This window comes from Dasypus novemcinctus, chromosome 9, assembly GCF_030445035.2.
Source record: "Dasypus novemcinctus isolate mDasNov1 chromosome 9, mDasNov1.1.hap2, whole genome shotgun sequence".
NCBI lineage: Eukaryota > Metazoa > Chordata > Mammalia > Cingulata > Dasypodidae > Dasypus > Dasypus novemcinctus.
In genome coordinates, this window is record NC_080681.1 from 123,346,016 (window position 1) to 123,369,614 (window position 23,599).

Sequence of the window (23,599 nt, forward strand, 5' to 3'; positions counted from 1 at the left end):
AGAATATTCTTATTAATGCATACTGCCCATATAATCTAGTATACCACTTAAATCTTCCAAGATAGTTATTTAGTTTCATCAGAGTTCACTTATTTTTCTAGAAAGGAAAAGCTCACCAGGCCACCTTAAATATGCCTATAAGTCTACAAAACCATTTATCTAAGATAAGCAGTTAATGACTTCCTAATACAGAGTACACAACACTACCTTGAAGTTTTGAAGGCTGCTGAAAACACAATTTCCAAGAATTCAAAAGTCTTTAAAAAATTAATAGTTATGAATAATATTAGGCATAAAAACAGATTAGAGGTGTTCATATCGATTATTGCTATTGTCTGTGTTAGTCTTTCTAATAGGAAAAAAAAGAAATGATCATATAGCAAATTGCAAGAAAATTTTATGAAGATCCCGTCATCATGGAAATAGTTTGTGTGAAACTACCTGTGGCCAAGGGCTTACTTTACAATATGGGGCCACAAAATAGCAATCACAATGTGATGACAAAGTTTTACCTTGGAAGAAACCTTCAAGATTAAGTAAACAGCTTTATTATTATCTCTTATCTGCATTCTCACATGGCCTTATGCAAAAAGATTACAAAACAAAGTACAAATACCAAATGGTAAAGTAATTAGTGAGCTATGAGGTATTGTTCTTAGTTTAGTGATGAGAACATTCTATGTGGTATACAGAGCATCACTAAACAAACTTGGTATTAATCCATAATCCCCTTTTTATAACTCAGAGAACGTATTTTCAACAGTACTCATTTGGCAAATGCACATCATGCCCCATGCCATTTCTTGGTATAAACTCCCTGGAATCAGGGATAGGACCTCATAAACTTCTTAAAGCCCAAAGCACCTGGCACAGACCCTGCTTAAAATACTTGACGCTTACCTGATTAGATGAAAAGGCACACGATTGGAACAATGCAGCTGTCAAACTGATTTCCTTGAGAAAGGAATTTCGGAAAGGCCTTCTCTCTAAGCAAATAACCCAGGCATGTTCCAATTCAGGAGCAGAAGTTTTCAAGATATGGTATTATTTCGAAATCACCGTGGACCTGGAAGCTCTTTGTATAAAAGCTGCAGTTAGCAACCACTCAAAACCTTACCTGCTTGAACACTTCTTCATCCTGGTGAGTTGTTCTCACCAGTTCTTGAATGAAGCCATATGGGAGATTCCTACACAGCATGTACGGCACCAAGAAGGACGGCTGCTGCATGGACCTGTGGACACAAAATTCAAGGACTCACTACCGCACAACAGAAGCACAGGAAATGGAACTTTAGCAGCAACCGCCCAGGCAGAAGTTAAACTTTAAAACTCCCAAATATTCTGCACAATGGCTTTAGGCAAAAGTTCGCCTTTATCATTTGTAATCATTTTCCTCTATACAATCTTTTAAAAATGAAGTATTAAAAAATTAAGCATTACAAGTTTCTTTTACTTATTTGTTTATGCCTCATCCAGTTCAAAAAAGGGCTAGCAGGAGCAGATGATTTGTTCATTTATCTTAAAATATTTGTTAAGCATTTGGGACCTATAGATCATTTTCCTTCTTTCGGAATAGTTTAAAAATAAATAGCTAAAGCATAGGAAATAATATAAAAAACACTCCATGAGTAAATGTGGTCACTTTGTCATTTTTCTTTCAGATATTCTTGCATAAAAGAAATGAAATAAACAAACATTACTTTTTAGTAAACATGAAAACTTTACGGGATTCCAGAAACAAATAATGTAGTATATATTAGGTGATTCCCAAATTATCTATTCCATCACTATTCTTTATTACTATTTAAATAACAGAAACTGTGTGATGCATGGAAAGTAATAATCTGCATATTTTATCAAATATGCTCCACTGATTTCAAGCAGTTACTTTTAAACTAAATTATTCATTTTCTGCCTTGATGTCCACATATTTCAACAATGTTCAGTCACAACAAACACAGAAAATTCTTAAAATGTAATTAATCTGAACCCACTTTAATTGCTTTTTAAAATACGTTTTGCACTACTTTAGTAGACAGAGAGGAGGAAAAGGCTATTTTACTTTCATAGAGTTTTAGAGAAGGAAAGGGACCTTAGAAATCATGTAGTCAAATACTTTGATATTCTAGGTGAGGAAGGGAGCTACACAAGGTGCTGCCCAATGGCTGGGCAGCCCAGTGTCCCTGAAGACACGGTCCTCTCCCTGCTAACGACGAGCACGTAATGGTGCTTTCTACCTTGGTTGTGTCAGGGAGCCCTGGAGCACTAACGCGGTATGGGAGATGCACTGCGAGCGGATGTTGCTCAGAAGCTGGCTGACTGCTGGCTGGCTGCACATCTGAAAAAGGAAGTTGGGGGTTAGGAGGACAAGAAATGAACAGAACAGCCCCATGCTGTGGAAAACTGACGAAAATCAGAAGTGCTTTTCTCTTTCTTTACCATCCTGAACAAACTGGAGTTAAGATTCTCATCCATACATGCTACCCCTGCTGACATCCATGGTCAGAGAAGAAAGGTGCTGAAGTTTGTGGTGACCACTTGGGAATCTCAGAAATATGCCCCCTCCTTTTGCTTTTGCAAAGGTTAAGTGCAACAAACCCCAACCAGGCCTTTCAAAAGTATGAAACTAACAGGTGGCCAACAGGATTAGCTTCTAGTGTAAAACTAGAACAGCAAATGAAACACGAATAAAATGAGAAAGTAATGAAGTGATCTAGCACATAATAGTATGAAAAGGGTAAGTTTCCTGGGTTTAATTCCAGCATTGCAATTTATTAAGTATGTGATTCGGGACAATTACTTAATTTCTTTGAGATTCAGTCTCTCATTCATGCAATGGAAAAAACACTGGGCTCCATTAGACTGACTGAACAACTGAGAATTTGAACTAATGTAGATCTCTCAAAGTGCTTGGCAGCCAATCAGTGCTCCATAAATGTTATTTATTATTATAATAATTTTGATAGACTGTCCAAACTTATCAGGGCCACGTAAGCTGCTCATGGCACCCAGCTACCTACCATGTGGTGGTCAAGAAAGAGGACCCTGAAGCCACGCTGCCTTGTTCACATCTCAGCCCTGCCACTTTTACCCTCCAATAGAAGGTGAGTTCCACAAGGGCAGAGATCTTTGTCTGTTCTACTCACTGATACACTCCAAACTCCTGGCATAGTGCCTGGCACACAGCAGGTATTCAGCAACTACTTATTTATTGAATAAATGAATGAAAGCTCCTCAGGTCTCAGGGGGAAAAAAACCACAATTATTTATCAAATGCATAACCATTTTTTTAAGGAGGTACCGGGACTGAACCCAGGACCTCATACATGGGAAGCAGGTGCTCAACCACTGAGCTCCACCTGCTCCCCCACCCCCTTTTTTTCCCTAATGAATCTATTTCATATTACCTTTGGTGCTTTTTTTTCCTCTATTCCAACTCGGTCAAAACACTCGATGAGGTAGTTCAGCATATCTGTCTCTTTGCAGGTTTCAATGGTGAAATGGTCACTGTAGGAATCCCAAGTACTTGTCCCACCAGAGGCCCCCAAACTTTGGAAAGAAAAGATGAGAAGAGAAAAAAATAAATGATCTTATCTCTTTGCAATTACTTCTTTTTGACCAACTTTGCATTTCTGCTGCAGAAAGCCTGTCAGATCCCTGCACCCCATGACAAGGCACAAGCACCCATGCAGCCTTGACTGGAGGTGACTGCTTGTTTCACCGGTTCCAAGTCCAATGACAGCATTTCTTAGTAAACATGTATGGACCTAAGAGAAAGTATGGCCAGAAACCCAACACTAAACCTTATGGGGGATGGTGACTTACAAAACGAGAGGGGCTAAGAGCAGCTACCAAGCGCTAAGCACTTGATCCAAATGGACCAGTATCACTCAAGCAGACTGTCAGGTTAGAGGCAGACTATGCTACTGTGGTAGCCACGTCTTTAGGCGTGAAGCTTTAAGGGGCTGACAAAATAGCCTGCATCCTCAGGACTTCTACCCTGAATCTCAAAAGCCTTCACCCAGCAGTACACAGTAGGACCACACCTCTAGGAAAACTGTCTAGTTTGAAGGGGATGTAAAAATATTTGCTTTCAACATAAAATATCCCAAAACCTTCAGCAACAAAGGCAAAATGGTGCAGTAAAAATAAAACAAAACAAAAACGTTAGGTAAGGAGTATCCAGATTTGTGTTCTACTCCCAGTCCTATTATTACTTGAAACCTGAACCTAGGACCCCTTTCTCATCTGCAGGGAGGCGTAAATGAAATAATGTGGAAGAGCAGGACTCAATGTGAGGCACTGCCATTATGAACAACATCAGTCTCTGAGACAAAACCCTCAAGGGCTGGGTGTGAGGAAATTAAACAACGTTAAGATCAGTCATCAACAGGTCACATACCAAATCTGATGTTTAGCTCACAAATTGATTTGATGTAGACAAAAGATATGAAGAGATTAATCATGGCACAGGAAGAGGCAAGGAATTTTGAAATGAACAGGAAATGAGAAAACACAAACAGCAAAAACCATTACACATAGAAGATCAGGAACTGGAGACATGTCCCTGCTTCAACCTGTGGCAGACAAAGGCAAGAAACTAAAGGGACCAAGAGGAATTGAAATATTAACCATATGATATACAGATAGACAGCTAGACATAATTTTGGAATATATACTTAACTGACCTGGAATTTTGGAAAATATAAATAATGACCTTGGAGTGTGTAGCGGTTTGATATTGTTTATGAATTCCAAAAATAGATAGTGGATTATGTTTGTGAACTGGTCTGTTCCTCTGGGCATATTAGACTGGACTGGATTCAGAGGTTTCACTTTGACGTGATTAAATAATGATTAAGGCTTTGATTGGGCCACCTCAGTAGGACATTTTGAGTCCCCACCCCCTTGGTGGGCAGGGACTCACAGAGAAAACCACATGGCAGAGGAGAAAGTTAGAGTTTTGTTCCTGGAGCCTGGGAAGTAAGCACACAAAGCAGATACATGAGGAGAGCGAAAAGGCGCCATTAGACGTGGCAGAGGCCCCAAGAAGAGGGATGAGACGTTCGCCTGATGGTTTCCAGCTGGCCTATGGCTACAGCAGAGCAGCTGAGCCTGGAGAGAAACAGCCCTGGGAGAGAGACGAGATTTCTGGTATTTTGCTTCAGCACCCCTCTGCCTAATAAAGAGTGAAACTGTGATGTCAGAAGTGTTTCAGTCAAAAGGATGAAAACAATGCCAGGTGTAAATATAAGGCTTTCAACTCAGAGTCTAGGGAATTTAAATTCCTACACCCTTTACTCTATATGTCTAATAAAAGGGAAGGGAGGCATGAGGCAGCCAATCCCCTGCCAACTGAACGTGTACCTAAGCCACCCACCAAGCACCCACCAGAAACCCTTGGCAAAGACGAGTGGGCATGCATGGGAATTCTCAAAGAGCAAAACGAGTAATTCTTATGTTTTCGTAGCAATTAGCTTTTTTTTTTTAGGAGGTACCAGGGATTGAACCTGGGACCTCATACATTGGAGGAAGGTCCTCAACCATTGAGCTACATCCACTGCTCCCCATCAATTAACTTTTTAAGTGCAACTTCATTAAGTAATCACAGGATCTGCTAGCTATTAATTGGTCTGACAAAAGAAAGGTAAGTACTATATTAAAACACAGGAAAAACATATATAAAAAACAAAACAGAAAAACCAACCAAGTATACAAAGTGCAGTGAATCTCCAAAAGTAGAAAGGACAAAAAAAGAGAGATAGGTCTTTATCTGCAGCAATCTCAGTTTCATGCTCTCTGCTACCCGCCCCCTTCCTTCTGACATTTAGTGACTCAGTGAGCATGTTCACTGCTAATACAGGGCTGTACCTACACACAATTAATGGCAATTTTCCTTTGCGCGCTCTCTCGGATCACAATGAAAATAGATCCTCCTCATTTTAAAAATGAAAATGTAAAGCTGCATTTCCTTGTTAATAAGCTCCACATTTTTAACATTTTCACATTTCTGAAATGAGAAGCACCCTACATTTGATGTTGCTAGGTCCTCACCAGCTGGAGGGAGTCAGTCGGACGCAGCCCCCGAAGCCAGCAGGTGAAGGTGTATGTGAGCTAAGCTCAGATGGTGTCTGCTCCTGCAATTGCCGCTGAAATTATGCTCCATTCTTAGCAACACATTCCGTTTAATTTTAACTTAAATTTGAACCCCTCGCTGTCACTTAAAATGTCATCACGAGTATTTCACTGAAACATGAAAAGTGACAATGTAAGTAGCAGGTGCTAGCCTGGTGCCAGGCAGTGCAATGAAAGGCACTCAGAATATACTGCAGAATTGTCAGCACTGAAAGAGGTGTTGGTGTGTGTTGGTGAGCAACAGCCAGGCACCCAACACTTGCAACTGACTTTTAAGAGAAGAGGGGGAAAGTGGAAACAAAAGTTCAACCAAAGACGAAAGAGAGCAAACTGGATCTTTCAATGTATTTCAAAATGATGAGCTCATTCCAAAGGTGCGCAAGTGGATTACGATCCTAAGCATGAAAGCACTCAGTCTCCCCAACGCGACCTTCAGGGTCCATGGTCAAAGCTTGCACCAGGGTCTTTAGATTCAAAGTGAAAGTGCTAGACTCAAGTCCTGACTGTGACTCCAGGTACAGATGACCAGTGCGACAGAAAGGAGGGTGACGAGTTTTCCACCGTTCTCCTGTTCTCCATCTATTCAATAGGTCAATAGGTTCACGACAGTCAGGATTTGACTGCCTTCCCTGAAATATATAGGCAGTTAAGAAGAAAAAAAAAACAACTTTCTTCCTAGTCATCCACTTCCTAGGAAACGATGAGAAAAATTTTCCTCAGAACAACTTCTACAGTGTCTTTATCACAAGATACTTCTTTTACTTTGCTTATTTCTACTACTGCAAGATATATTTCTTATAGATTCATACAGTTCTTTTTGCAGAGGACAAGAAAACATTAAAGAAGGAATTCTCACCTTTCTTCAATTAACCCTTATCACCACCACTATAAGTAATTAATATATAAATTAGGTCCCAATTCCTTCCAAAAAAGAGCCACAATACATCAACTCCACTGGGCAAATGCAAGCAGAGACAGAGACTGCCCTTGCCAAGCTCTGCTTCTGCCACATTCAATTTACAAGGCAATAAGTAGGTTTACTTCAGACTCAACAAAATTTTGGGATTGTCAATTAGAAATGGGAAGGAAACGCTCTGCTGATTGGCTCAAATGAATGAGGATTTTTTTGTTTCTGTTTTAAAGACTTTATTTATTTATTTCTCCCCACCCCCTTGTTGTTTTTCAGTTGCTGTATCTCTTTGTCTTCCTTGTTTCTTTAGGAGGTACCAGGAGCGGAACTTGGGACCTCTGATGTTGGGAGGGAGGCACCTAATTGCTTGAGCCACCTCCGCTCCGTTTCATTGGGTCTCTCATTCTATCTATCCTCCCTGTGTCTCGCTGCGTCATCTTGTTGCGTCAGCTTGCTACACCTGTCCGTCATGTCAGCTTGCTGTCTTCTTTAAGAGGCACCAGGAAAGAAAAAGAAAAGAGGCACCAGGAACCTCTGCTCCCTTTTGCTGGGATTCTCGATGTTTTTTTCATGTCTCTTGTTGTGTCAGCTTGCCACACGTGCCCATCGTGCCGGCTCACTGTCTTCTTTAGGAGGCACCGGCATCTGAACCAGTGACCTCCCATGTGGTAGGCAGGAGCCCAGTTGCCTGAGTCACATCTGCTTCCCTGAACAAGGTTTTCGACTGCCTCTTCTTGGTTCTGATCCAACTTGGCTTTGTGAGTTCCTTCTTTTGTTTAATCAGTTATGTTATATATCTTTACCCACCCTTTTACATTCTTCTTGCTCTCTATTCAGAATCTATAAATTGCCAAGATCTAAATAGATCAGATTTCATTATAACAGCCAAAAAGGACAAGCTGACTGACTAGAACGCGATTTTGTAATTAAAGTGTAAAAGGATGTCTCCTCAACGCTAAGGAACACAGTAGATGCCCAGATTCTCCAGGAGTGAAATAACTAGACAGGAACGAGGATAACAGAAACTCCAAGGGGCACAAATGGAGGAGCTGGAGGCAGCACAGCAAGGTGGTAAAGAACCTGAGTTCTGAACTCAGGCCGCTTATGTCTGAATCCAGGCTCTCCTACTTACCAGTTGCATGACTTGAACCTCCCTGTACCCCAACTCCCTAGTGGTAACCAGCATGTAGTGTGACTGTGTGGATTACATGAGATAATGATCGCAGAGTGCAGGCACAGCCTCTGGGCCACAGTGCTCAGTAAGTATATGTAGCTATCATTATTACACAACCAGCAAGCTGTATTCACTCTCTGAGATACAGAAATCATTTAGGCCTGAGGCAAGGTCAAGGTTAGGAAGTCTACAAAGAGAAGAGTTAGGAAAAGCAGCACACAATCTTATAGATTTGTTAGAGAAAGGCAGAATTAAATAGGCCGGGGAAGAGAGCACATTTCTCCCACTGTTAATTTGCAGTAGAACAGATAACGAAACACATTTACCATGCATGGAAATTGTTTCCTAATAAGGATGCCTGCTGTATTATCATAATCATGCAAAAGGATTTTATCTACATGAAAAAAGGATACTTCCACCTTTGGGAAATTTATTTGAGAAACAGTGATATAATATTCAATGTAACACAAATATCCACCTTCCTGAGTCAATATTCAGTGCTGCGTTGGCATTCTCTCTCTTTAACTGTTCTTAATGATTCTTTTGAACAATGTCAAATTTAATGAAGTGTACCTAACTCCTACTGCAGTCTCTATTTATAGCCGAGAGTTATTTTTGAACAGTGCTGGGCACAAATACAACTCAGTCCAGAGGAAACTTTGACTTAAGAGCAAAATTGTAAGATAATGATGAGTCAGAGCTAGAGAGAAGGTGCTATTATATGCTCTTGCTCAAAGTCACCTAAAAACCCAAGCAGTCTTTTCACTAGCTTTTCAGAGGTGAAAATTCAACACCAAGAACTATGTTCTAGGGTGCAGATGTGGCTCAAGTGGTTGAGCACCTGCCTCCCACATGGGAGGTCCCAGGTTTGGTTCCCGGTGCCTCCTGAAAAAATAAAAAGTAAACAACAAGCAAAATTACAGGAAACAACAACAACAACAACTCAAGGGAGCCGATGTGGCTCAGTGGTTGAGTGAAAGTTTCCCACATACGAGGTCCCAGGTTCAATCCCTGGTCCCCCTCAGTACCTCAAAAGAAAAAAAAAGAAATCTGTTTCAGCCTTTGCTCCCATTCCAAAGGCCATCCAAGCAGATAAGGTCAGGCATTTCACTGAGGTCAAGGAGGGGCTTAGCTACATTTCAGGCTGGAAGTGAAAGCAGAATCACCATTGGACCAGGCAACAGGGCCCCATATGCTCTTCGACACATTGCCCTGAGCTTGAGAGAAGGGGGTAAACACACACAGACATACACAAATATAGCAAGTCCCAGTCCCAGCCCCTCTGCCGTTCCTAAATGGCAGCAATCCATGCAACTGTTCTTAAGAAAGCATGTCTCACAGAGCACGTGTTTCTCACATTTGGTAGCTCACATGAACACTCTCATACAAGATAAATGAAGGACCCCTCATTTTAAATCTCAGGGTGGGTGAACTTGATGACTGATCTTTATCTCTCATTCATGTTTCTGGCAAATTATTATAACTAAGTTTTCGTCCAGATTTTCCAACAACGATGGAAAGTTTTCTAAGGGCCACCCTGTCCCACGCTAAGGCCCTCACACATGAATGCATGCATCTGTCTCACAGCTGGACTTTCTAGCCCACCTCACGTGAGGCTGTCCTATTTGGATTCAAAGCGCACCCCAGATGAGGACTTATAAAAGTAAGTTCCTAAGCACCTACTGCACATGCAGGGGTAAGACTCCATTGCTTGATACCTGGACCCAAACTGGACACAAGAAAAATCATCACCACCACCACCACCTTCATCATCATCATCACCATCATCATCATCTTCTTCTTCTTCATCACTACTGTCCCCAGAGAGTGCGAGGAAGAGGAAGGAGAAAGGATTGTCGTACATACTACCACAACAAAAGCAAAAAAGGTCATCAGGGAACAAAGGAAAACAAGAGGGGTGGAAGCTTTTGCAACTGCTGTCCTTTTAAATAAATCTTACACTACAAGTTTTGTCTACTGACATGCAAGGGAAAACACCCCACCTAAATTATAGAAATACACAGGTAACGTGAGAGAAGGGGACAATGGGTGAATGGAATTCTGTTACTACAGCTTCTTCTTGGAGGCTGAAAGTTACATGCAGCCAAAACTCAAAGTATCAAAGTATGAACACTGGCCCAGGCCCCAGAGGTAACAGACACAGGACCAGATTTGCTCTCATAACCCCTTGGTCTGCCGGTACTTCAACTCTGATGGGCAACAGTATAAAAGTCAATCCACAGAGACCCCCTGAGCCCCAGGTCTCCATACATTGACTATATCCTCTGAAATTCATTGCAGGGAGAAGGGCCAGGTGAACGAGATTTCAAAAATGAATTCGTTTATTTTTCTACAGGTGGAAGAGGGACGGGACGGAAGGGAAGGAAGGGACTCGCAATACAGCAGCCCATACTTTCTGATGTTATCAAAGCCTGGCAGAAGCACGGGCTCGGGCTGCGTGCCCGCCAAACTAGTTAGCCACACAGTTAACCCAGTACAGGAAAAAAAAACGTGTCACCAAGGTCAGTGTCACACTGCAGTTTTTCCAAATCATGTTAATCTCCTTTCCCTGCACTGCAAACACACACGCACAACTCTCCTGCTGAATAGATACCTAGGAGAAATCCTTAGGGAGGAGGGACGTCTGCTCACGGCACTGGGTGAGGTGGACAGTGAAGGTGGACCCATGGTGGTGGGTCTCTGTCGGGAGGAGCTGGCAGGCACTGCTTGAGGGCTACTAGCGATGACAGGCAGGCTTGGTGTGCTAGACAGAGTGGAAGTGCCTGAGGACCGTGGGCTAGGAGAGGCTGAAGATCCCCAGGGGTGGGTGACAGTGTAGGGGCGATAGCGCGGCGAGGAGGGCTGGCTTCCGGCAGTGCTTCCAGAGGCTGCGCTATGAGGACTGGGGGAAATGGAAGGCACAACCAGCTGGCTGGCTGCCCCGGAAGGCGAGGCCAAGGAGGGACTCATCACTGGCCCAGGGACCCAGAAACTGGTGCTGGGAGCTGGACTAGTTCCATAGAGGCTAAATTAGTTGAGAAAGAGAGGAAAGAAGAGAAAATCAAAGAAAAACTTGAGATAAATAACTAAAATGGAAAATAACGTGCTTTTAGGGAATAGTGAAATTACATTTCGTATCTCTAAGAGTTCATATGTACAGATCCCTGAGATAAAGATCTCAATAATTATAATCTAATTGTTGCACTGATCTTGGAAACTACAATTACAATGTGATAAAGCTCCCTTTCCAAGGAATAATGTACTATACACAGCCATCAGTTCCTAAAATTTAATTTACCCAGAGCCTAATTGCGGTGCCCAAAAGGAACCAACCTGGGAAAGACACACTCCCCCAAATAGGCTACTTCATCTGCATGACAAGGGTATTTTACTACCAGTTAGATTTGCAAAGAGAACCACACTGACCTAGACAAAGAGCTGGCACCGAAGGAACCCACGTTGCAGAACAGGGGGCTTGTTCCTGGATTGGAGCCAGTACTTAGCAAGAGATTTCTGTCTGGTGACCGAGCTGCTGCTGCAATTGGTTGTGAGGTGGCTGTCAAACTGGCAAATGGGTTTTCATCTCTAGTCTGAGTGGACATCATTAGCACTTCCATTAAAATCTGGCCAATCAAGTCCTTAAAATCAGAAAACACTGTTGGAAAGGCAGAATAAAGAACAAGTTACACACGGTTTTTCATACGGTCCTCGAATACATCACGTTGAACCAAAGAGGTTCAACGTGGTACCCCACATTGGATTCTGGAACAATAAAAGAATGTTATTGGAAAAACTGGTGAAACCCAAATAAAGTTTAAAGTTTAGTTAATAGTTATGTGTCGATGTCAATTTCTTGGTTTTGACAAATGTACCACAGTAACATAATATGTTAACAGTCAGGGACACTGGGTGAGATATACTTTAAATCAAAAATTATTCCTTTAAATCAAAAATAAAAAGATTACTAAAAAAAAAAAGGAGTGTGGACAATAAGAGTCACTGCTGATATATATGAATTGGTAAAAAAAGCTATTCCCAGCTACGGAGATTAATTATACTATAAATACAACTGAGTTATTACTTCCTAATCTACATACGTTTTAGAGCTAGAAAAACCATTAAGTCAAAAGATTTTATGAAAGGTCCTAATATTTAGTCACTCACCACCTGGCTTTCTGCAACAGACTCTACTTTCTGACTCTTATTCTTTGCAGCTCCCAATTAATTTACTCTAGGTCTTTAGATACATCTTAAATATCACTAAGCAAACAAATGTTCTAACCCATGTAAATCATACCTGATTTGGTTATTAAAAATCACCACTTACATATATGCAAGACAGATTTGAGGATCTGAAGATTTACAAGAAGAATAAGAAATGGAAGGGTTTCAAAACACTTGGTTGCTAAGCTCACCTCTATAACAGAAGACCTCAGTAAAACCAGAAACAGAAGCATGCAGGAGCAGGTAGGATTTTTGTTGTTGTTGTTGCCCTTGAAGCTAGGCAGCATAGGAAAAGGAAAGATGATCTCCTTGATGTTCCTTGAAGCATTAAAAAGTATATATAATAGGGTGGGCTGGGGGAACATACACCACATGTAAGATATGGACTATAGTTAGTAGTAAGATTTTGACAATATTCTTTTGTAATATGCAACAAATGTCTCATAACAATGCAAGGTGTTGGTAGTGGGGTGATGTATGTAACCCCTGTATGATGTATTGTGTGTTTGTTTTATAAGTTCACAACTTTTACTATACACTTATTGCTTATGAATGTCTATGTATGAATGGTACAGTTCAATAAAAAATTTTTAAATTAAAAAATATATATATGTATGTATATATGTATTGAAGGACTATTATATACAAGCATCCTTCCAGGCACTGGGAATATATTACTGATTACTGCCATCGGGAGCTTATAGTGTAGTGATACGCAGATGGAACACTCCTGGCTCTGATGTCTTCTGTATTCCAAATGTCCACCAAAAAGAAAAATGAGTGTCTTATAAATTTGGTATGTTTTTAAGAGTTCTGTTATTCTAAGTGTGGTGTAGCAAACAAGCCCTTAAAACAGAACCTTTGAAACAGTAAAATATCATGATGTTCTATCTCACTAATTAGTTTTAATCAATAGATTTACCCCTCTGTCTCTAAAGGCCTGGAGAGCACTTAAAGCAGGTTTATAGGTCATACAGACCCCTCTCGGGCTCTCTGGAGACCACCCAGCATACGCCTACTTTGTAAGAGGAACTAATGCTCTTTCTAGGGCCTTGTTACTGTAAGAGGAAAAGACCTGAATCCTTAGACAATGGAGGCCATTAACTTATGTTTGTAGAAATCATGAAAGCAAAAAGCAGTCTGTCATTAAGAACTGTGGAAAGGGAAGAAAGTAGACAAACAGCAGGGTCCTTACCAAGAAGCATCCCTGTAACTGAAAATAAAATTCCACTAGCAAAATGGAGCTAATGTGGATAACAGAGAATGACAAAAGCTTGTACATCGTAAGTAGTCTGTAGTAAGTCTGCTGAGCTAGATTCCTACCTTCTTTTGGGTTTTGTTTAAACTGTGCAGAAAGAGAAGAAAGAAAGATGACATCTCTGTCCCGGTCCTTCCAGGAAACACGGAAGATCTTACAGACCAGCTGTAAGGCCTGCTCTTCAGACACCTCAGAACCCGACGAAGGCTCCTTGTGAAGAAGAATTGGGGGTTAATTCCAAGTAGTAGGAGCTATAAATTAGAAACTTGATTAGAAACACTTTATTGTGATTTAATGTATTTATTAACGAGGATACTCTTGAAATGCATAAAATTATTCACTCATTGAGTTTAGGAAAACTGAGCTTGTTACTCTGACTTCAAAGTCACAGCATCTAGGTCTCTTGAGCTTCGGATACAATTTATGAGCAGGACAGAGCAAGCACATTAGAGCACCGCAGGAGAAGAATGCTAAAGGACGTACTGACTTCTCAACTCCAAAGGACCAGGCTAACATTCTAGGAACAAAATCAATTTTCCCCTGCCAATTTTCCCCAAATTTAATATTTCTCACTACTTTTAACCAGAGATGACATATCTTATATGAAAGAACTTTGTAACTGAAAACATTAAAGAACTATACAAAAAGAAAGATGAGACCACTAGGAGGCTACAACCAAACTTTTCATAATCATCAGTATGTCCTGCTAAAGGATTCCTAATAAATACCAAACTGAGAGTGATATAATTACCTGTACTGGTTCTAAACCATGACACACACACAAAAATCCCTTTTCTAAAGAGGGGGAACTAAGCTGAGATGACAAAATAGAGAGGGAGGCCTCATGTTTTCAAGAAGCTTCCACTTGATACTAGATTCTGCATATTCTTGTTTCAATTTCCAATCTTTTTTTTCCAGAATACTATCAAAAAGGTGATAATCCACTTGCTTAAACTAAAGACCAACAGAAAAAACTCTAATTAGTTCCTATTACAAGTGAAATTTACTGATTAAAAACATGGACCTGGGAAACGGACTTGGCCCAGTGGTTACGGCGTCCGTCCACCACATGGGAGGTCCGCGGTTCAAACCCTGGGCCTCCTTGACCCGGTGGAGCTGGCCCATGTGCAGTGCTGATGCATGCAAGGAGTGCCCTGCCACGCAGGGGTGTCCCCCACGTAGGGGAGCCCCATGCGCAAGGAGTGCACCCGTGAGGAGAGCCGCCCAGCGTGAAAAGAAAGTGCAGCCTGCCCAGGAATGGCACCGCCCACACTTCCCGTGCTGCTGACGACAACAGAAGCGGACAAAGAAACAAGACGCAGCAAATAGACACCGAGAACAGACAACCGGGGGAGGGGGGGAAATTAAATAAATAAATAATCTTAAAAAACAATAAAACAAAAAAAACATGGACCTGAAATAAAGATAACTGAAGGATTTTATCAGATAAAAGGTCTGAGTTATACTTCAATTAATAAGGATATATAAGGTCACCTATGATGGTCAATTTCATGTGACAACTTGGGTAGATTATGGTGTTTGCTTGTGGTCAAGCAAGCACTGGCCTGATTGTTACTGTGAGGGTATTTCCTAGATGAATTTGTACCTATAATCAGTTGATTTGTCTATGGCTGATTGCATCGACTATTAACAAAGGAGACTGCCCTCAACAACGTGGGAAGACTCCTCATCCAATCAGTTAGAGATGTTAAAAACCAGAACTGAGTATTTTAGAAGTCAGAAAGAATAATTCTGTTTCTACTTCAACCAGTCTGCTTCCCCTAAGGAATTGGACTTCACCTTTACTGGAGTTTCTACCTTGCTGCCTGCCCTGTGGAAATCGGACTTGACACCTCATGATCACATGAGCCAGTTCCTACAATAAATTTCTTAATATATACATATATATTTATCCTGCTGGTTCTTTTTTCCTGGAGTACACTGACTAATACACTACCCATTTTTCCTCAAAAGACAAAAATAGAAACAAAGAATCCCTGAAAAGGATTTGGTGATTTGGGGTGGCTCACTCTAATAGACTTTAAAAAATACAAGACATAAATTAGTGGTATTTTTATATTACCTGTACTAAAAACCAAGCAAGGGTTTCATCTCTTACCAACCTTATCGCTGAGGCTCCTTTTTTCTCTTCGATCATTTTCATCAACCTCCATATTTTCAATTCCTGAATCCACATCCACCTGGGACATGCTTTAAATATAAAAGACAAATATGTATTTTACCTTTTATAAGTCCACACAATCTCATAGCTGCTGGTTGAGGAAAACTCTTAAAATAGTCAAAATCAGTCAGGAAATCAAAATTATAAAGGTTCACCTTCTGTCATTACTTGTAAGAGCTCTTCATATATCAGAATATAAATATTTTGTTTATCACACATTGCAAATATTTTTTCCAGTTGCCATTTTCTTGGGCTCAATTCTGAAAAAATTATTAGAGCCTATTTTCTAGGCATATTGTTTTAAAATGATTTAATACTCAGCTAGAACCTTATTACAAAAACTGTTCAAGTACAGATACCATTTTTCCCTACATGAAACAAATAATTGTTCCAGCACCATTTTTTGAGAAAACTATACTTTTTACACCAGTATGAAATCACCCATGTCTTATGTCCAATATCTATATATGCAGAGGTGTATTTATGAATACTCATTTCCAATCCATTACACAATTTTTCTGTCCCTGAGCCAATACCACATCCACTGTCTAACTTACTAAAACTTCACAATAATTTTTTATAGCTACTAGGTCAAAGCCTCTACTTTGTTCTTCTACTTCAAGAGTGTCTTAGCTATTCTTTGCCCCTTCCTCTTCCACACATACTTAAGAATTAGCTAGTCAGGGTCCTTAAAAATCCCATTGGGATTCTGATTAGAATTCCATTGACTGTAGAGATCAAACTGGGAGAAATGACATCATTATGTTATTGAGCCTCTCTATCCATGGACATGGTATCTCTCTCCACGTATTTAGGCCTTCTTTAAGGTCTTTAAGAAATATAGTTCTACATCTTTGCTAAATTTATTCCTAGGTACCATACATTTTAAAAATGAAATTGTGAATGGTATCTTTTTAAAAATTATGTTTTCTAATTTTTTGTTGGTGACATATAGAACTATAACTGATTTTAGAAATAAAACTCTTATAGGCAACTTGCATAAGGGTTGCCTATGTAGATAATTATTTCATCTCCAAATAATAACTGTTTTGTTTCTTCCATTCTAATCCTTACTTCTTGTTCTACTGCACTGGGTAGGACCCCCATGTTGAGCAGTAACAGAGATAATAGTCATCCTTTCTCACTCACACTTTTTAAAGACAATGTTTCTAACTTTACACCACCGAGTTGCTATAGTTCTTTGGTAGACATCTTTTATGTTAGTCAGAACAAGATCAGCCATGCTGTGGTAACAGATACACTCTGAAATCTTAGAGGCTTAATACTGTAAGGGTTTATTTCTTGCTTACGCAAAATCTGATGAAAGTGAAGCATCCTTACTCCATCTTTAATCTATGCCATCTGCAATACGCAGCCTCCAAGGTCACTGGAGCAAGAGAAGAGAGGGATGGAGGAGGAACATGGGCTCATCTGTCTTTGCCCAAAAAGTGACACATGCCACCTTCCACTACAGGTTATTGGCCAGAACTAGTCACTTGGTCCCAATCTAACTGCAAAGGTGACTGGCAAATGTAGGGGAGTATAGGGAATATTTGGTGAGCTCTAACTCTGCCACACTGTCAGTTTAAGAATGTTCCTTGTTTGCTAAGATTTTTATCATGGATTGATGCTGACTTTTATCTAACTTCTACAACTACCAAGGTTTTAACACCTTTCTCTTTAATATACAATGTGGTGAATGACATTAATAGACATTCTAATGTAATTCACCCTTGCATTCCTGAAATAAATCCAAGTTAATCATGATATGTTATAATACATTATAGTATTTTTAAGAAAGCTTTTAACTGAATATACATACAGATATGTACATAGATCCTATGTGTTTGGCTTAATGAATTTTCACAAAGAAACACACCCAAGAAATCACCATCCAGATCAAGAATTAGAATATTACCAAGACCTCAAAATTCCCCTCCCCCACCTCTATGACCCTCCTAATCACTATTCCATCCACTGAGGATAACCACTATCTTGGCATCTAGCCCCAGAGGCTAGTTTTCCCTTAATTACATATTATAGTATTTGATTTATCAATATCTTCAGATTTTTAAAAATATTTTCCTAAGTATAATTACCATCTAATCAACTCTAGAAAAATTCTCAGCTATGTATCTTTTTAACAATGGCTTCCAGCAGCAAAGAATACGTAATAAGGGGAGAACTATCTGTCCAAGTCTATTTTCTCTTTTTAATATTCTTACTAGACATGTTGTATCTCTGTCCTCTATATGTCTAAACATCTTTCATATTTTTCATCTCTTTCTTCCTTTGCTGTGCCTTTGGGTAATTTTTTCAGCTCTATATTTCAGTTTACTAATTCTCTCTTTGGTTATGTCAAATGCACATTTTTACATAAAGCTTTAAATTTCAATTATCTTTTTCATTTCAAGAAGTTCTATTTGATGCTTTTTCAAATGTGCTTGGTTATTTTTATACTCTTACCCCTTACTTATATTCTCAATGTCCTTTTTTATTTACTTGAACATACATATTTTGTATCCTATATTTGATTCCAAAACCCAGAAGTCTTGGGTAGAATAATTCTGTTGCTACTCATTCTGTTAACTCTTGCTCATGGTGACTTGTTTTCTAGTGTGTTCTGTGATTTTTACTATGACCTCTTATTTCTTAGTAGTTTTTCTCCTGAAATTCTTCCGCTAGATATCTGCAGTCACTACAGGCCTGGATCCACTGAACATGACAATTCTTAGTTTGAAGTTTTTCAGACTACACCAATAGCAGTCATAGAGGGGTCATGAAATCTCAAAGCTGACTTAATTTTTAAAAAATACTTCTACCCTGAGCAAATGTAATGAGAACACAATTATTCTTACACTATGAAGTGGGGTTTTTTCCCCTACCTGATCTTTTTCCCCAAGGGTACAGTCTTTCCTGAATTCTGGGCTTAAGTGATCTGTGATCTGGCTCTTCATCCCCAACCCGACCAAGTGCTCTACACCAGTGTTTTTCAACTTTTTTCACATCATAATACACACCGAAAATGATATTTGAATAGCATGCTGAAGTAAATAAGAGGGTGATATTTGAGGGCAGAGGAGATGGGTCTAGGGGTTCTGGCTTCCCCAAGAGCTACAGGAATACATATCTCAACCATTCGGGACACACATGCAGAACAGAGAGGCTCTGCTGCAGGCTACCTGATCCTCAGTAGCTCCTGGAGTATCTGGTTTACCTGTTTGAACCCTTGCAAACTAATAAATTTCACAGGTCAGTAAAACATTGAAGTAATTTTTAGGGACTGGCATACAGTTGCCAATTTTGTATTTATAAAATACGGATTTTTAAAAAATATTGTTACTAGCTATATCATTATTTCAAAGACACTTTAACACCAAAAAAAAAAGTACAAAGAATATTTCAGGATAATAAAACACCTTCAAATTTAACAAATGTAGCCCTGATTGGCTAAGGACTGGCAAGGTTCTTTGAGACTTCTGGATTAGGGACTGAAGTAATTTAGGAGCATCTAGAAAATTGACTTCATTTTACCTTTTCTCACAAGAGACACCATCGATGTCCATGCTCTGGGAACGTGAGAGAGACTGAGATTGTGTTTCAAGGCTATTAGAGGGTGAGCTGCTCAGAGAACTGACTCCTTCACTGCTCTGGCTTCGATGGGCTACTCCTAAAAAGAAAACACGTGAAAGATTAAATTCCATGTGTGATAACATTAAAGCTATAGGAATATTAGTAAGAAAACATAATTTACGAAAGTATTTCATATGTGGAAACAGAGCAATAACACCTGATATCTAAAACTGACTCCTCATCCCCTTCTCTTTCACCAATTCAAACTGTGGTTCCTGAAAATAAATTAACTTCTCTGACAGTCCACAAAAATTATTGAAATGTACTAAAAATAAGATAGATTAATGAATGGATAGACAGATGGACAGATGTGTGGTAAAGCAGGTATAGCAAAACAATAATGGTAGAATCTAAATGATGGGTATCTAAGTGTTCACTGTAAAATTCTTCTCTGTAATAGTCATAATTTGGAAAAAATAAAAACAATGGAAAGTGGATGTGGCTCAAGCAACTGGGCTCCAATCTATCATTTGGGAGGTCCCAGGTTCAGTTTCTGGGGCCTCCTGGTGAAGGTGAGCTGGCTTGCAAGGAGAGTTGATACAAGATGATGCAACAAAAAAGAAACACAGAGTAAGGACAATGAGAGACACAACAAACCAGGAAGCTGAGGTGGCTCAAGCGATTGAGTTCCTCTCTCCCATGTCAGAAGGTTCTGGGATCGGCTCCCGATGCCTCCTAAAGAGAAGACGAGAAGAGAAGACAAGCAGGCACAGAACAACGTGCAGCAAATGGACACAGTGAGTGCAAGTGGCAAGCGGGGGGTGGGTGGGGGGAATAAATTTAAAACAAAACACAAAAGAAAACCATAGTACTGTCCTTGACCTCACAGAGCCTACAGCCCAGTGAACTATATTCATCGGTACCAGAACAAATTATTTTTCATAGCAACTTCCTCATTAATGTCTTTAAAATCATGTGTGGGTTTTTTGGGTAGAATTTTAAAAATTACTTTAACTTTGTGAAAATCTTACTACCAAATAAAAAGAATGTTTCCCCAGGCATTTGCAAGTACTTTAAGAAATGTTGTACTTGTCCAAATACCTTACAAATCTAATTTGAATGTGCACATTCACCTCCCTCAATGCAGCTACAAGTGTCATGGCAACATCTTCACAGTACCTCCAGCTGCTGAGTGACTGCAGGCGACCACCCCTCAGTTACACCCAGGAAACTGGGAACTGCCAAGTGCCCCAAAGCAAATATGCTGGCCATCATCAAAGAGTCAAGGAAAAAGATCAGACCCACCTACATGGCAAGCAACAGTGTGACAGAAAGACTAAAATGAGGCACCATTCATACCATGAACTGGCTGAAATAGAACAGAACACCAGACCGTGGCCACCTTTTACTTTGAAGGATTGTCATCTTTTCACAAGATGAGAAGTTATAGTTCATCTCCACTATTCAGAATGAGACACTTGTTTTCAAAATGGGTGACAAGTTTTTTCCCTGTTTCCCTCCCATGGCTCTGAACCTACAGTCTCAAAGATGGAGAAAAGATTTTGCAGTTGTTTAGGATTTGCATTTTAGGTAGTTAGGAAATACCCAGAGTTTTAGGGGTAGTTTTTTTTAAAGCATTGATAAAAAAAATAAATAAAATACATGGGAAAGTTTGCCTCCAAGATACTAGTATCTCACTTTAATCACTGAATACATTTATGTTACCCAGATTGTCTTTGTTCCTATTTATAAGCTAATATAATTCTAAGGATTCTGTTTTTACTAAATACAGACAGCGTGCCTTCATTACTAGCTGGTTCCAGTTTGCCATACAGTGTAAATTAGGATTAATATAACTTCTTTTTTGCTTAAGTATTTGTATGACTATCAGTGCTCTGAAGTCAATTAAATTAAAAAGTGCACAAGTTATAAATTTGGAAGAGCAATCTATCAAACCTAATAAGGATGCCCCCACATTTTCATAACAAAACTGTATATAGATTTCAGTTTTGTGTTTCCTAGAAATTGATTAAAACATCTGGAAAACAACGACTAAAACTGTTTGCCTTTTTGCATGTATTTACTACTTGATGCTTATTTTCGTTAGCAAAAAAAATACACTGTACCTATGTTACAGAAAGGAAAATGAGACTCCCCTTTTTAAAAAAAATATGTGTGCAATATAGAAATATAGTACCAAAGTGTACTACATAGTATTATACACTGTATTTGTAATATTTCTATAAGATAGCAAGGATAATTGTGTAAAAACTTTGAATTCATTTTTTCCTGCACCTTCCATGTAAAATTCGGGATGAAGTGGAGCAATTTCTCCCCCATACTTATTTTGTATGCTAGAGATTTGTTCCCCAATCTTTACACACCTTGTGATCCCAGTCTTTTCCCAAACCTCAAGAACTCATGCTCTCCTTGACTTTGTTTAGAAGTCAGTATATATTAAGAATCCCAACTAAATGTAAATCAAGGCAATAATACAAAATATGGTTTTGTTTTCAAACCACACACACTTATGTTTGTCTTTACCCTCTCCCATCCCTAACATGAAAAATCACTGTTAAGAAGCCAGCTTTCAAGGAATAAAGATTTTTTCTTCCTTCTTCTCCACAAAGGCAAATGTTAAAGAATTAAAACACAGGTATACTCTCTGATCCTCTTTTTAGAAGATGAGTAAAATCCCTATATGTCAGTTTAAAAACAAATCTCCAAAAAATGAGTGCATGTATAAAAGAATAGAGAAACCCATGTCTGCTTTATAAATATGAATTACAAACTTGCAAGATGGCAGTTTCCCAAAATTCTATACCTGATAAGAGTTTGTTACAGGTAAATTATACATTATGTGTGGAGGGGCCAGAACTTTATAAGAAATAAGGGTTTTAATTCTGTAAGATTTTCATCTTTGTATTGTATTATTTCCTGAAAGATAATTCCTTTCAGGTATAAACCAGACCAAGTACCTATTTTTTTTTATCCCCCCCTCCCCCCTTGTGGCTTTTTGCTTGCTGTCTGCTCTCTGTGTCTATTCACTGTGCATTCTTCTGTGTCTGCATTTATTTTTGTTTATCTCCCTCCCTTGTGGCTTGCTTGCTGTCTACTCTCTCTGTTCATTCACTGTACACTCTTCTGTGTTTTTGCTTGTCTGCCTTTTTGTTGCGTCACCTTGCTGAGTCAGCACTCCACGGTGCTTGCAGGCTGGCAGCACTCTATGGCCCTTGCCGGGGAGCCTGCCCTCACAATGAGGCCCCAGGACGCAAACCCAGGGCCTCCCATATGGTAGACAGGGGCCCAACTGATTCAGCCACAGCCACTTCCCCCAAATACCTATTTTTTAAGTTGTAATGCTGGACCTGTTGCAATATTACACACACACTTACAAATGCATGGACCTGCTAAATTCTAGTACAAAAAGAAGCATACATTTGCTAAAAAAGACCTTAAAACCTCAGTAAGAAGTTGTTTTAAAGGGGAGTGACCTTAAAGATCTTGTGCAACCTACCTCTCTTACAGGTAAGAGTAATATCTATGAATGCTAAGAAATTCCGTTAGGACCTTCAGCAGGGGTTAGAAACAGAATATTTAATATTAAAACACAGGTCCTTTGATTCCCAATGTAATGCTGCTACTTCCTCTGTCCAAAACCACAAAACAGTTCTTCAATTACTGCTATTTTAAACCAAGCTTTATGCTTTACATTCTAAAATCACAAGAACAAGTGTATACGTTGTAGTGGCTTGGAAATACATACCCTAGAAAAACATGTTCTTAATCTTAATCCATTTCTATGGATTTCAACCCACTGTGAATAGGATCTTTTGATGAAATTACTTCCATTAAGGTGACAACCAAATGAATCAGGATGGGCCTTAATTCTATTACTGGAGGCTTTATAAAAGAAGCCCACAGAGAGAGAGAGAGAGAGATCCACAAAGGGCTGCCAGAAACTGGAAGTTCATGAGCCCAGAGAAGAAAGGAGAAGATGCTGTCAGTGCCCTGCCATGAGATAGAAAAGCCAAGGGCCAAGGAATGCCAGCAGCCAGTCCAAGAACGCCACGGTGTACTGGGAGAACACACTGCCCTGCTGATGCCTCAATTTTGAAGTTCTAGTCTCAAAACTGGAAGCCA

General features: G+C 39.6%; 1 protein-coding gene across 3 annotated transcripts in view; it reads right to left on the reverse strand.

Moving 5' to 3' along the window:
* The window catches only part of UBE4B (ubiquitination factor E4B), a 164,718-nt gene that overhangs the window by 75,715 nt on the left and 65,404 nt on the right, over positions 1 to 23,599 (reverse strand). For all 3 annotated transcript variants that reach the window (XM_071217794.1, XM_071217793.1, XM_058304453.1), the window contains 7 exons: positions 19,418 to 19,553; positions 15,825 to 15,912; positions 13,767 to 13,911; positions 11,646 to 11,874; positions 3,408 to 3,549; positions 2,238 to 2,338; positions 1,118 to 1,232 (listed from right to left, as the gene is read on the reverse strand). In XM_071217794.1, the coding sequence (XP_071073895.1) occupies positions 1,118 to 1,232; positions 2,238 to 2,338; positions 3,408 to 3,549; positions 11,646 to 11,874; positions 13,767 to 13,911; positions 15,825 to 15,912; positions 19,418 to 19,553 (956 nt within the window). The remainder of the gene's footprint in view (positions 1 to 1,117; positions 1,233 to 2,237; positions 2,339 to 3,407; positions 3,550 to 11,645; positions 11,875 to 13,766; positions 13,912 to 15,824; positions 15,913 to 19,417; positions 19,554 to 23,599) is intronic.